Source organism: Podarcis tiliguerta (assembly GCF_965153285.1).
Source record: "Podarcis tiliguerta genome assembly, chromosome: 8".
NCBI classification, from domain to species: Eukaryota; Metazoa; Chordata; class Lepidosauria; order Squamata; family Lacertidae; genus Podarcis; species Podarcis tiliguerta.
In genome coordinates, this window is record NC_139541.1 from 70122643 (window position 1) to 70137311 (window position 14669).

At 47.8% G+C, this 14669-nt stretch overlaps 1 protein-coding gene across 1 annotated transcript; it reads left to right on the forward strand.

Moving 5' to 3' along the window:
- The first annotated feature begins 1115 nt into the window (after nt 1-1115).
- RBM42 (RNA binding motif protein 42) lies at nt 1116-11614 on the forward strand. The gene is made up of 10 exons (XM_083455581.1): nt 1116-1366; nt 2171-2324; nt 3972-4059; nt 4889-4954; nt 6235-6395; nt 7245-7385; nt 7827-8033; nt 8649-8769; nt 9239-9433; nt 11116-11614. The coding sequence occupies exons 1-10, from the start codon at nt 1206-1208 to the stop codon at nt 11226-11228; spliced, it is 1407 nt and encodes a 468-aa protein (XP_083311707.1). The 5' UTR covers nt 1116-1205; the 3' UTR covers nt 11229-11614.
- Nucleotides 11615-14669: the final 3055 nt, after the last annotated feature.

Genomic DNA, 14669 nt, shown 5'->3' on the forward strand with positions numbered 1-14669 from the left:
AAAGTCCCTGAATTCTGTGCTTATGCAAGAGGCGGGAGCCTAGATAACACATTTTACAGGAGTTATTTTCCTGCTGGGCTTAAGGTCTGACTTCATCACTGCTGCTTTGGCATTGTAGCATAGGAGTCAACTCCTAGGGGCCAGCGTCACTTTGGGCCCTCAATAAAATATTTGAGGGGGCCCAAGCCCCCCAAAGTTGATGGTCATTGCAAATTGTGCACTTGTGCCACATCTTGTGATTGATTATGCAGGGAGAGGCTTACCTGCCCCCCCCCCCCATATTTTATTCAAGTTGGCATTCTTGCACTAAGGTGATATTTTTCTCCCACCGTGAGAAGCCCTTCACCTGGACAAAAGAAAAACATTAGGTGGTTGATTGCTAGGAAGCAAGCCCTACTCAGGGTGATTCAGATTGCTGTGTAAATATCTGTAGGGCTGCATTGCAAAGTGACAGACCTATTTACATTTACTATTGAACTCTGTGGATTTTGCTTCTGAATAAACACACAAGGTAAGAATGAAAGCCTTGGCCTTCAGGGCTGATTGCAGCCCTGCACACCTCACTTATCTGGCCCTTCGGATTCCTCCGGCCATTCCCCCTTTCCCTAGGCTGCATTTTTCACCATCACTGAGCTTCCTCTGTGTGCTTCTGCCTGGCTGTGAGGTGCTCCTTCACTCTGATAATGCCTCTTGCTTCCCTGGATGGAGAGGTGAGTGGAAAAACTACAGCGCGATCCTAGAAGTCCCACAGATGAATCGAGCAGGTTCCCCCTCTTCAGTTTCTTCCAACCAGGGGGCACCCAAGCCTCCCCCCTTCTGCTTAGCCCCGCCCAGCGTTCTGCGGGAAACGGAACGCGACGTGTCCATAGAGTTAGCAATTTCTCAGTCACACTGCTGCAGTCCTTAGCAGTACTTCCGGTCTTGACCTTATTTCCTCACTCCTAGCAAAAAAATAGGTTGCGGTCGAGTTTTCACCAGAGAGAATGACAAGGAAAGAGCTACACCGCCCTGCAACCATAGAGAGACGCAGCCTACGACAGCGCTCTGCTTGTACCGGAAGTTCTATTTTTTCTGCTACCGTCGACGAGATGCGCCGGAAGTCTCCGGGACATCGTCATCATTACTGCGCCGGAAGTAGTCTCGGCGGACGGTGGTCCATCTAGCTGTAGGAGCGGTTGCTACCGACTTGGAAGAGCACTTGAGCCATGGCGGCTCCGGCCATTCCGCCCCCTCCGCCGCCGGGAGGGCCCCCCGGGGTGCCTGGAGGGGTGCCTGGGAAAGGGCCACCGGCGGCGGCCGCAGGAGGAGGCGGCGGCGCGAAGAGTGGAGAGGAGAGACTGAAGGAAATGGAAGCCGAGATGGCCCTGTGAGTGAAGCAGGGAGGGCGCCCATGGAGGCTCCCATTGCGGGTCCCTGTGTTTGTGGGGGGCCAGAGAAGACCACTCAAAATGGTTTCATGGACGGAGGTGATGGGAGCTGGAAGTCTGGGGACACCTGGGAGATTTCAGGGGGCCCCTCCGTCCCTCCGTCCCTCCCTGTCTTACAACGTTGACAGTGAACACGCTGGAAAGAAAAGCGTTGCAGGTGCTAGGAAACGGGGCTGTGGCACCCAGGGCAGTGTTGGTAATGGGAGCTCCGAGTCTCCCTTGCGAGCTGGGATGCTTCCAGTTCAGAGCCCACTTTAGCCTTGTTCTCAGAGCTTAGGCAAACCATTCCCCTTTTTTGCCTCCTGATTTCAGTATGACGCAGAGCTGTTCTGAAGTGAATATTTCTCCAAACAGCCTGCTTTATAACTCTTGGTGTGGTTTGTCAATAGACTTTAAAACATTTGATGTTCTTGTCTGATGATGATGGTGACTATTATTTGGTATTTATATCATGCCTTAATAGAAGTTAAAGTAGTGTCCATGGCCCCCTTTCCCCTCATTTTCTCTCCTCAACAAACCTGCGAAATTGATTAGGATGAAAGGCGATGCAGGTTCCAGAGTGAGCTTTGTTGCTGGTGGGGTGGGATTTGAACTTGGCCCTTCGTGGTCCTCAGCATGGATATAATAAAAACAATCAAAATATCAAGCCAGTTGTTCAAACTAATAATGGAATGGTGTATGTGGAGCATTTGTATGAAATGAATCAAAATAATCATATAAATGCTATGGGTTTTTGTTTACAGGTTTGAGCAGGAGGTGCTGGGAGCTCCAGTATCCTTGCCTCCTGTTGCCCCTGTGGTAGAAGCTGTCCCAGTTGCCCTGGCAGTGCCAGCTGTGTCTGCAGTCCCCCCGGTCCCTGTCATCCGGCCCATCATTGCCACCAACACCTACCAACAGGTGAGGAGTCTGCTTGAGACTTTACCTTTTGCAATGCAGGAAGCTTGCTGGACAGCTTTGAGGGACAGGGCTGTAGCTCAATGGTAGAAAACATACTTTGCATGCAAAAGGTCCTAGGTTGAAATCCTAGCATCTCCAGTTGGGAATGGGGAAAAATCTCCTGCCTGAAACTCCAAAGAGCTGCTGCCCATGAGTACTGTATAGATAATGCTGAGCTAAAAGGACCAGTGGTCTCACTCTATATAAAACACTTCCTGGCTTTCAGTAGAAGCCTTGAAATCTGGTGCAGGTGAGGAAAGCTGGGCTTTAATCCCAATAACACATTCAGATAACACATTTGTAATTTAAAAAATATATTGGTGCTGTCACTTTTCCACTTTGGCTGAAGCAGTAGGTGTTGATTTAGGTTTTTTATTTTTTTAAACAAAGTAATAATAATAAAGTAGAAATAAAAATATGCACCCCCCCAGACCATTCCATTATAACTATCCAACCTTCCAAAATTTCAACACCTCTTGCGATAGTTTGACTCTTTTCCATTTTAACAGCACAAATTCTACAAATATCTTCTATATCTCCTTAAAATCATTTCTCCTGCATATTCCCCGTCTTACCTTAATAGCACATGTTAATTTGTCATTAATTGCTATATCCCATACCTCTTTATACCATTCTTCCATTTTATATTCACCTTTCCCCTTGTTTATTTGTAGTATTTGTTATTTTTCCCTTTCAAGTTCTTTTGCTTCAATTAAATCTAGTCTCCAACCCGGTATCAGGCTTCAGGCCTGGAGACCGGAAGTAAGAGTAATTAATTATATTCAATTATTTACTCCAAGATTTCCAAATATTTTATTGTCCTGGGTATTGATCCTTTCTTTTTTACTTCTACTATTTAAATGTAAGAGGTCCAATAATTTCTAACTGTCCATTTTTTTGTCTTCACAAGCCCTTTGCTTTAGATTCTTTTCCAGCCAATAAGTTTGACATCTGGCCCAGGGCTTGTGTCTAGCCCAGAAATTAAGTAGTAATGTTTATTATTTCACTACTCCAAATTACATTCCTGCTTGAAAAGTTATTAAGGACTGACCTGTATTCTTTGCTTCGTAATACTTGTTCTTCAGAGTGAGAAATCCATCCTTTAAAATATTTTCTCTCAGAGCTCTCAGTTTCTGCTGCTTACTCCATAGCCAGCAGAGCCTGCTCCCCCTGCCCCGATTTAGGTTTTGATCAGTGTTTTGAAACAGTAGAATATTTCTTTTTAGCAGGTAATACAGTGTGGTGTCATTCTACAACAAATCATTTCTATAGCACTAACACTGTGTTTTTCTCTTCATTGCTATCTCACCCATTAGGTTGTGACGTGCAAGTCCTCTTTCAATCATGCCACTTTTATGTTCTATCCAGCACCTATCATGCTGCTGAGTGCAAGGCAGAATTGGCACACACCATGCAAGTTAGATAGGCATTTGATCTTCAAGAAACAAGGATTACAGATAGGGTAGGGTTTTGGTCTGATGCAGCAGAGCTGTCCTTAAGAAGCTGGGGTGAGGAGGATGAATGTGTGAATACTAAACTTTCGTACTTGGCTGTTCATCTTGCTTCGCTGACATCTGTTCTTGCCATTTGTTTCTTTTTTTCTTCCAGGTCCAACAGAGTCTCGAAGCCCGAGCAGCAGCGGCAGCCACAGTGGTGGCCCCCATCGTGGCTCCTCCAGTGCCATTTGTGGGCCCAGGTATATAGCCAGTGCCTTTGTAATTCTGTTCTTACCAGAAGGATGTGAAGCCTGTGTCCCTCCAGTTGTTGGACTCCCAGCTTTCATCAGCCTCAGCCACCATGGTTGGGGCTGGTGGAAGTTGTAATTCAGTGACCTCTGTAGGGTCACAGGTTCCCCACCACAACTGCAGTTATGTCAGATATTAAGTCCCACCCAAAATGCTTAAGAGAATAACCAAGCAATTAAAACAGATTAATAAATTGTTAGGGCGCTAAGATCACATCAGCAGAGGAATGAGAAAGCTGTGGCCCTCCAGTTATTGCTGAACTACATTTACCATCATTCCTGGCCTTTGACCATGTTGATTGGTGCTGATGGGAGTTGAAAGTCCAGCATCTGGAGAGCCACAGGCTCCCCATCTCAACTAAACCGAAAGAGCTAGGAATAAAACATTCAAGAACCTACAGGTCATAGGCCTGAAAGAAGAAATAAGTTTTCAGCTAGCTTCAGAAGAGCAAGAGGGAAGTGTTCAAAGAGAAATTCATACTTTGTTGACCCTGCAATAGAGTTCTTTTAAGTGTTTCCTCCAATCACACCTCATATGGAGACAGGGCATGCAGAAAGGGACTCTCCAGCTGACCTAAGTGGCCAGGCAGGCTCATATTGGAGAAGACGATCCCTTCAAGTATACTGGTTGTCAGTCATTTAGGTTTTAAAGGCTAATTGCCAGCACTGTGAATTCAGCCTGGAAACTGCAAAGTTGATATAAAAGAGCCGAGATTGCAAAGATTGTGAAATGGGCTTTGTATGTCCAAGGGCCTTGAAATCCATTCTCTCTTCCCCCCAGCCGTCCCCCCGCAACGGCCCCCCATCCTCCGGCCGACCTTTGTGCCTCATGTTCTGCAGAGATCCGGTAAGATGTCTTTTTTATTATTTGTTGGTTGGGTTCACCGTTTTGCAAGGAACATGGAGTGGGAGGTTTGGTGGGATTCTGTGGAGGCAGATAGGAAGCCATGATTCAGTGGGAGTGCACATGATTTGTATGGATGAAGGTTCAGGTTCAATCCCCGGGTTGAGGATATTGAGTAGCTGGGAACAGCCTCTGCTTTGAAGTTGATGGCAAGGAGCTGGTGGTCAGGATTAGTCTGATTCACTATAGGTCTTCTTATTAAGAGTAGGGATGGGGAATCTTTGTGCTTCCTGAAGTTGTTGGACTGCAGCTCATGTCATCCTTTACCGTTGACCATGCAGGCTGGGCTGTTGGGAGTTAAAGTCCAACAGCATCTGGAGAGCCAGTTTCCCCATCCTTGATGTAATGTATCTTCTTCCTATTCAGCACAGACGTAGGCTTTCTTTCACCGATCCTCTTCCCGTGACTCTTCCTGATAAGCAGGTTTATCTTAAAAAGAAAAATCCATTGGGTTTCTAGCCATGTTTCCATTATAGCACAAGGTATGGGTGGCTTTAAAGAGCATTAGCCTTCTTCCCCATGGATTTTCTATTGATGGCTGCTAGGAACGATGGCCGTGTCCACTGTTTGAGACAGTATGCCTATGAATGCCAGTTGCTGGGAACCAGAAATTTGGAGAGTGCTGTCACTCTCAGGTTCTTCTTGTGGGCTTCCCATAGGTATCTGGTTGGCCACTAGGAGAACCGAATGCTGGACTAGATGGGCCTTTGGTGTGATGTGCGTATTGTGCCTCACGGCATTTGCACAGAAGTTGGGAAGAGGCCTGAACGCACATCACTCCATACCCTGTTGTCTCTGGGGCTCTCAGGGAATCCAGAGGCGTTTTGGGGTTCAGCTGACTTTGAAGGAAAAAACAATAATTTCTTCCCCTTTGAGCCACAGAACCTCAAAGCGGTGTACAGCATATTAAATCAATAAAATAATAGCCGGGCGATGTTCCTCCGGCCTCATGAGGAGCCTCTTCAGTAGGGCTGGTGAATCTGGGCCTCGCCCCCTAGGCCAGGTGGAAAGGGCCTTGCAGGGAGCGTATAAACCAGTCAATGAATGGAAAGTCTGTTTTTCTGAATGCAAAGCTTTTTAATTACATTTCTAAGCTGCCCAGCCAAGGGTATAGAAACTGAAAACAGAAAGCACCAGAAATATTTTTAGATGCCTTTATTGGTCAGTGTGCTGAGTGTTGCCTAACACTGATTTCTAATTATTACTGCATTTTCTTTTTGCAGGTGGCCCTCGTCCTCTGCCAATGCGCCCTCCTCATCACCAGTCTATGGTGGGTCCCCCCATGTCAGGCCCCCAGGGCCCCCCAATGCTTATGGGCCCCCCAATGCAGAGAGCACCTGGCCCACCCCTAGGGGGCATAGGGCCCATGAGATCTGGTCCCCCGGTGAGTTTCTTTTTCTTTGGTGAGACGGCAGGGATGGTATCTGTTTTTCCGGTTTTTGAGGCTGCTCTCTGCTTCTGTGCCAGAGTTCACTCAGAGGGGAATAGATTGGGACATGCCAGTGGAGACTAAAGGGGAATACATGGGGCTATTGGGAAAGAAGCAGGAGGGAACTGCCCTCTCTTTAGCCCAGTGTTTCTTAAACTTGGGTCTCCAGCTGGTATTGGTCTACAGCTCCCATCATCCCTAGCTAGCAGAACCAGAATCAGGTATGATGGGTGTTGTAATCCAACAACAGGTGGGGACCCAGGTTTGAGAAACCCTGCCATTCTAGAAGTCTGATTTAGAACTATTATCAAGCAACAGGATGTGCCCAACGGGGGCAGGTGACTGGGGATGAGAGCTGGAGATCATCCTTTATTATGTAGCCAGACTGGAAACGAACAGCTTGAGTATTTGGTGCTATGTGACTTAGCTGCCTCTGTGCTGTAAAACCCATGACTTGCCTTACTCCTATTGAACCTTCACAAGCATGTACAAGGGGAAAGCTTTATGGGAGTGGCTGGTGTTCGTTTTTATTTACTGCCCCCCCCCCCGCTTCAGTCAAAACAGGCTCCCAGATCACTAGTAAAACAGGGTAGTCCCTATCTTTAAGTTTGAAGTCTAAAGATACAAGGTATGAAAGAAAAATGCATTAGGAAGTGGATCGAAATAAACAAACTTGGGTGCGAGCTCTCAAGTAACAGAGACTTGTAGGTTCAAAGTGGGATGGGGACTTGATCAGCCTCATATTTTGGATATTAGCATTGAACTTGCAAAACTGACACTGATCGCTGCCTGCTTTTTGGCTAGGTTGGGCCAGGGATCCCCGTCGGTCCTCTGGCGCCGCTGGTGCCTGTTCCTCGACCCGTGGTGGTGCCCCCCAAAGTGAACCCCACTGTCATCCAGGCCGCTCCCACAGTGTATTCTGCCCCGCCAGTGAAGAAGCAAGAGGTTAGTAGTGAGCATGCCGAATGAAGGCCACATTTTTTTATTATTATTACTGTTTATTGCATTTGTATCCCATCTTTTTCCCCCAAGGAGCTCAAGCACATGGTTCTCCCCTTATCTATTTTATTATCCCTGCAACAACCCTGTGTGGTAGGTTGGGCTGAGACTTGGCAGTTACTGACCAAGGTCACCCAGTGAGCATTATGGCTGAGGGGGGATTTGCTTCCTGGGTCCTAGTCCCACGCTTTAGCCACTACACACACAGTTTAATTCCCCCAAGTGCCCGGTGGCTGGATCCTTTCTGACACCGTGTGGGAAGTTGTTGAACTGCACCGCTTAAGATTACCTTTGCCAGGCAGTTCCGGCAAGGTGGAGGCATCTGAAAAAAGGCCTCCAATGTGTACTACAGCGGTGACATCACAGCCCTTCCTCTTCCTTCTGCAGGAAGAGCATCGGGAGCTCCCGCCCCCTGTGGTGGAGGAGAAGGAGCCGGTTGGGATGGAGGAGCCTGTGATAGGTCCAAGTATGCCGGAGGCGGAGCCCGTTCCAATGGTGGATGTAAGGAGCCTGCAGCCACTACGTGGGCACGAGCAGCCACCTGCGCGGGGGAAGCGATCCCGGGGGCCCGATGCTGGATTTGTACCTGTCGAGGTAAGGAGCAGTCGTGGCTTCCCACTAGAAATGGGCAGAAACTGGTGGGGAAGTGAGGTGAGATACCTCTGCAGCAGAAGTTGCTCCCACTTACAGTCACCACACAGAGGCAGCTTAAGATCCAAAACAGTTTACTGCTGTAGAAGATAAGGCTTCAGTAAAGCAGCTCCAGATGTTGATATATACATACAGCTTGTATGTAGACTTCTTATTCCACCAGGTATATACATACAAGTGCAAAATATTTCTATATTCAAGATATAACACAGACTCCAACTCATGGACAGGCTCACGGGCTGACACACTACGGCAGAAGACCCGGCCACCATGAGCTGACATGCTCATGGTATGGTAACTGGGCTGTTACCATAGCAACAGGCTTGACTGACCTTGTACCTGTTGGCTTATCTCATACATGGGTGATTTATGCTCATGAAGGAAATTAGCTCCTTCCTCCAACAGGGTAAATGAGACTGTGAGGGGGAAGAGTGTCTGGTTCAGTCAACCTACCTACTCGGAGGTCACCAGACTAGAAACAAATTTCCATTTGAAACAAATTCTTGAAGTGGTCTTTTGCCTAATCAGCACATTCTCTCTCTTCCCATCCCCGGCCAGCCTGTTGTAGAGAGCACACCAGAGGACAAGAAGAAAATGAAGCAGGAAAAGCTCAAGCGCTGCATCCGCACAGCTGCTGGGACATGCTGGGAGGACCCCAGCCTACTTGAATGGGATTCTGGTGAGTGTCCGTCGTCACATGAGTTGGTGAACAGTCAAAAATACTGGCAAGAATCCTCATTGCAAGGGACTGTTCCCTCAAGCTTGGGGTTAGTTGACATCAGTGGCTGTCAACAAATTCTTTCATAAACTTATGTTTGAAATAAATGTTAATTCAAGGTTAATAAACTTCATCAAGCCAAACTTGACTTTTGAGACTTGGATAATAAACTATTAAAATTAGACAGGTTTGGGGGAAATAACACACAATTTTGCTGCTGTTTGAAGGCCGAGGAGTCACAGAAGACACTGAGGACAAGTACATTGACTGCTGCAAATCATCCTGCTTTCCTTTTGCCCACATACTTTGCCATCTTGAGGGCCAGAAACGTGTTATGTCAGGAAAGGACAAGAACAAATTGTCAAAAGGGCCAATTGCCCAGTCTCATGTCTTGTGCTCTTCCTCGCTTCCTCTGTCCCCCCCCCCCCAGATGATTTCCGGATCTTCTGTGGCGACCTGGGCAATGAAGTGAACGACGACATCCTTGCACGCGCTTTCAGCCGCTACCCCTCCTTCCTGAAGGCCAAGGTCATCCGGGACAAGCGCACCGGCAAGACAAAAGGCTATGGCTTTGTCAGCTTCAAGGACCCAAACGACTATGTCCGTGCCATGCGGGAGATGAATGGTGAGACGCTGCCTGAGCTGCAGACCCAGTTCATGGGAGCGGAATCCTAGAATTCTGAGGGTTGGGGTGCCTGATTACTGTTGGGCGGGGGGGGGGGGAGAGCTAGGAGCTGTACAGGGCCTGGAATCGCTCACTCCCAGTGGAGCCCCTGCTCTGCTGAAGTGGGGAAAGATCATGGGTCAGGGGCAGAGCATGCACTTCTCATGAAGACAGTCCCAAGTTCAGTTCCTGCCATTTCCAGGATCAAGTAGCAGGCAATGAGAAGAACCTTTGCTTGAGACCATGGAGCACTGCTGCCAGGCGGAGTAGATAGAACTAGACTAGACAAACCCAGTACAGTGGTACCTTTGTTCTCAAACGTAATCCATTTTGGAAGTCCGTTCCAAAACCAAGGCACGCTTTCCCATAGAAAGTAATGCAAAATGGATTAAACCGTTGCAGACTTTTAAAAACAACCCCTAAAACAGCAGTTTAACATGAATTTTACTATCTAACAAGACCATTGATCCATAAAATGAAAGCAATAAACAATGGACTGCAGTCACACACTCAATCAATCAATCAATCAAACACTCAGTAGGTGAACTGGGTTCTACGCAGTCACAAAAACAAAACAAAAAGCTGCAAAAACAAAACACAAAATAAATAGCAAAAACAGACAGACCTCAAAACGGAAGCGCGGCACTCAAAACGGAACACGTTCGGCTTTCGAAAAAAGTTCACAAACCGGAACACTTCCATGTTTGCAGTGTTTGGGTTCTAAGTTGATTGAGTACCAAAGCCTTTGAGAACGAAGGTACCACTGTAGTTCGTATCAGGCAGCTTCCTATGTTTAAGGCAGCAATATGTCTACTTGTTTTCTGAATCTTTCGAACGTTCAATACTACACGGAAATGGCCAGCTCCTCACCTGCTAGCACTGTTGTGCTGGATCTTGAAGGCCCTCATAGCATCTTCAAAGCTGCTGCTGCTTATTATTACTATTTACTGCCTAAGGACCCAGGGCAGGTTATAACAATTTAAAGTGCAACATTAAAAACATCATAATCACAAGTGTAGGGTGAGTCCTAAAACACTGCATCTCGGGTGTCAAAGGACAAGGTAAAAGGACAGGTGTGTCTTCAGCATGTGATGGAAACTGTAGTGAAGGTGTCAGATGGACCTCTCTGGGGAGGGAGTTCCACAGACTAAGAGCTGCCACAAAGCATGCCTTTTCCTGGGCTGCAGCCACTGAGCTTTTGAAAGTGATGGAACTATCGAGAGGGCTCACTCTGCTGATGTTCAACACCTGAAAGGATCTGTAACATGACATACATCTCGATGAGGGAGCAGGCCAAGGCTGTCTGGAAACGTGTATACCTCTAATCTGGTGTATATTTCGAGGAGTGTGACTGACTTCAGGTGCTCCTGCTTGGGGAAGTCTCTATGGTTGCTCAATTCCCACATTAGTTGTCTTGTTTGATGACGTAACTGGAGGCCATTGGCACAACGTATTACGTTGAAGCCCTGGGGTGTCAGCCAGTGAATTAACCGAGGGCGGCTTGGGAAACAGCTCCACGTTTCTCCAGCCGCACAAGGTGAGCTGGCTTGGACAGGACAGTCTTACTGAACCTTCCTTCCTCTCTCTCTGCCTCCCCCTCCCCCAAAATCTCCCCCCTGCCCTTTCTCGTGTGTCTGCGGCAGGAAAGTACGTCGGCAGCCGGCCCATCAAGCTGCGCAAAAGCATGTGGAAAGATCGCAATATTGACGTGGTGCGCAAGAAACAGAAGGAGAAGAAGAAGTTGGGGCTGAGGTAACGAGGTGCAGGATGCCGTTGTCTGCTGTTCACCCATGAGCCCCTTGAAGCAAGGAATTGTCTGTAGGCCTGTTCGATCCTGCCCTCTGCTGGAGAAGAAGCATACCGCAGGAAGAAGCTGACGGCAGGAGACCGGGAGTGCTTTGTTACTCCATCAGTCCAAGGCCTCTTCCGTGTAGAAGATACGTGTGTGTTCTCTCTTTGTCATACACAGACAAACCCTTCCCCATTAGCTCTGCAGTCTAATAGCAGCTTTGTGGGTTCGATGCTGAGGAGTCGCAACCTACAAACTCAGCTGGGGGGATAGTTTGTGCGTATTGACAACTTCCGTGGACAAAAGTCTTCCTACCCAATAAAGTTGTGTGTATCTTTTTTTTTCTTTCTTACTACATCCATTCAGCTTGTCTTCTGTGTAGTTATTCCCTTGCTAGTTTCCCTCTGGCCAATATGACCTATTGTGGGTCCCCCACTTTTTTTACTTTTTTAAAAGACAGATGCTGGAGTTTGTGCCCCTCCGGGCTGCTGGACTGCATCTTCCCTGACTATTGGCCAGGGCTGGTATGAGTTGGAGGCCACCTGGGCTAAATGGCCATCTGCCACATTCTTGGCTCTAGATAGTTCCTTCTGTTGTGGTGCCCTTTCTGGAAGGAGAGTGCCTTCCTTTCCTGGTTGATAAAGCTTCTTTCTCTTCCATAAAGCTCTAACCCCATGTTGGTAGGACAGAGCAGCCCCCAAGAGATTGCCTTGAGTCTGTGATACCAGCGGCTGAATCTTGTAGCCAGACTGGGCCTCGTGAGACCCTGAAAAGCCACATGTAGGGTTAACGTGATTCCTGTGATGCGGTTGCTCAAAAGGAACCATTGTGGTCCTGGAAAGTGGGTTGTTACTGTTTCGTTTAGATTTTATCCAAAAGGGTCGACTTACAAGCAAAGTGTTTAGAGGTTAATATCTCCCTCTTACTTGATTTAACATTTAGCTTTCCATCCCTATTCTTCTCCAAGCCCCCAAGGTACCTCCTCTCCCTCGTCAAAGTCCTAGGAAAGCAGCCTTCTTCCAGGTAAACCTGTTTGCTTCTACTCTGACTGGCAGCTTCTCTCCTTTTTAAGGAAATTATTTTCTAGCTGTTCTAGGAAATGCTGAGGTTTCTTGGAAGCTTATCAGAGGAAATTGGGGTGGGAGGGGTGTGGAACCATCGTTCAGTGTCGGAGTGCATGCTTTGCATAGGAACCTAACCAAGCCCTGCTGGGTCGTCTAGTCCAGCAATCTGTTCTCACAGTAACCAACCAGTTGCCCACTGGAAACCTGCATGGAGAGCCTGATCCTCAATGGCAATCTGGTCTGATTCCTAGTAGCTACTATTCAGAAGCATACAGCCCCCAACAGAGGAGGTAGAACAGAGCTATCTGGTTTAGTAGTTGCCAGACGGCTTGTTGTTGTTGTTTAGTCGTGTCCGACTCTTCGTGACCCCATGGACCAGAGCACGCCAGGCACTCCTGTCTTTCACTGCCTCCCGCAGTTTGGTCAAACTCATGATGGTGGCTTCGAGAACACTGTCCAACCATCTCGTCCTCTGTCGTCCCCTTTTCCTTGTGCCCTCCATCTTTCCCAACATCAGGGTCTTTTCCAGGGAGTCTTCTCCTCTCATGAGGTGGCCAAAGTATTGGAGCCTCAGCTTCAGGATCTGTCCTTCCAGTGAGCACTCAGGGCTGATTTCCTGAAGAATGGATACGTTTGATCTTCTTGCAGTCCATGGGACTCTCAAGAGTCCAGCACCATAATTCAAAAGCATCCATTCTTCGGCGATCAGCCTTCTTGATGGTCCAGCTTTCACTTCCATACATCACTACTGGGAAAACCACAGCTTTAACTATACGCACCTTTGTTGGCAAGAAGGCTTATCCTCCATTAATTTGTCTGGTTTTCTAAGGCCACCTAAATCAGTGGCCGCCACTGCCTCTTAAAGTGGTCTGCAGAAAGTCGCAATATCAACCTCTGGCATCTCATTAAAAAGATGGGGTGCAGTGAAACATTCAGCCTAAGGGTCCTGCGAGGCTGCTGCTAGTCAGAGTTGACATTACTGGGTTAGATGGCCAAATAGCATGACCTCTTCCTAAGACCAGCCTTCTACTCATTGGTGCTGTGGGTGTGCCAATTTCCGTAAACCAGGAGAGGGGAACCTGTTACGTCGGCCTCATTTCCTATGGGTTGACCAGTTGGGCTGCGCACCTCTTCTCTCGCCCACGCCAGACATAAATGGTGCTTTTACCTTTCATGCTTCTGGGGAAATAGTGCAAGGGTTTCTTATGAGAGAGTTTTCCTGGCTTCTTAAAGGCTTTGGGCTGGGTGTTGAAGAGAAAAGGAATTGCCCTCTCCACAAGCAACAGCATGAGAAGGGTACCTGTAGAGGCACATGCATTTCCCACTTGGAGTTAGGAATATCTGCTTTTATTTTATTTTTTGCAAGCAGAGGGGAGCAGAACCAGGGAAGCAAAGGAGCCTCTTCTGTCATCCGCCCCCCCTTGTGTTATTGCATGGCCCATCTGCTTCGTAACCCCCATTGTTCTGGCCGTGCATGTCCTAGACAATCTGTCTGCATTGTCCTGGGGCCGGACAAACAGGAAAAGCAGCCGTGGATTTGGGCACGAGAGCAGGAAGCAGATGGGAGCAGTGGAGGAAGGTGGGTGCTTTGACCCCTGCAGGGGTGGAGGCTGCTGGGCAGACGGCAGCTGTAGAGGTGGGACAAGGCTCTGCTCTGCTCCCTTGATTAAATAAGAGAAATGGGGGGGGGGGGAGAAGAGAGGGAGAGATGCTGAGGGGCCTCTGTTGGGAAAAGGATCTGGAACTCCTGCAGGGAACCCTGGGATTTAGGGGGAGTCCATGTCAGGGAGCGAAAGTGGGGGATATAAATAAATATATAATAATAGCAACTCAGGAGGGGGAAAACTACAGGCTTTGGGGGTTTCCGTTGCTGTTTTTTAAACCAGACCACCAAAATGGCCTTTGAGGGTTTTGTAGAGCCGTGTGCACATCCCAGTTCAGCTCTACAGCTCAGGAATTGCATGTACCTGACTCTAAAAGTGGACAACAACAGAGCTCCACAGAGGTGATCTTATTTCAGAGTGGAGGAAAATGGAACTCAAAAGCATAGTTCAAGGTTTTTGTGTGAATTTCTTTTCACATGCAACTTTTAAAACTATTGGTGTTGAGAATTCCATTCCTCCTGAGCTGCAGTTGTGTGGGATTGTTATATGTCACATGTCTGTTTACATTCCAGCATTGGAGTCTTGTGTGAGGAAATTGAGATACGTTGTTTCCGCTCTGTATAGCTTTTGCTTTTGCAGTTCTCTTTCCGAGGAAGAAAGACAGAGAGAGCTGAGGCGGTTTCAGCCTGGCTCACAGGCAGGGACAATGCAGCTTGTTTGTGTCACTCAGCTGGGGGGAG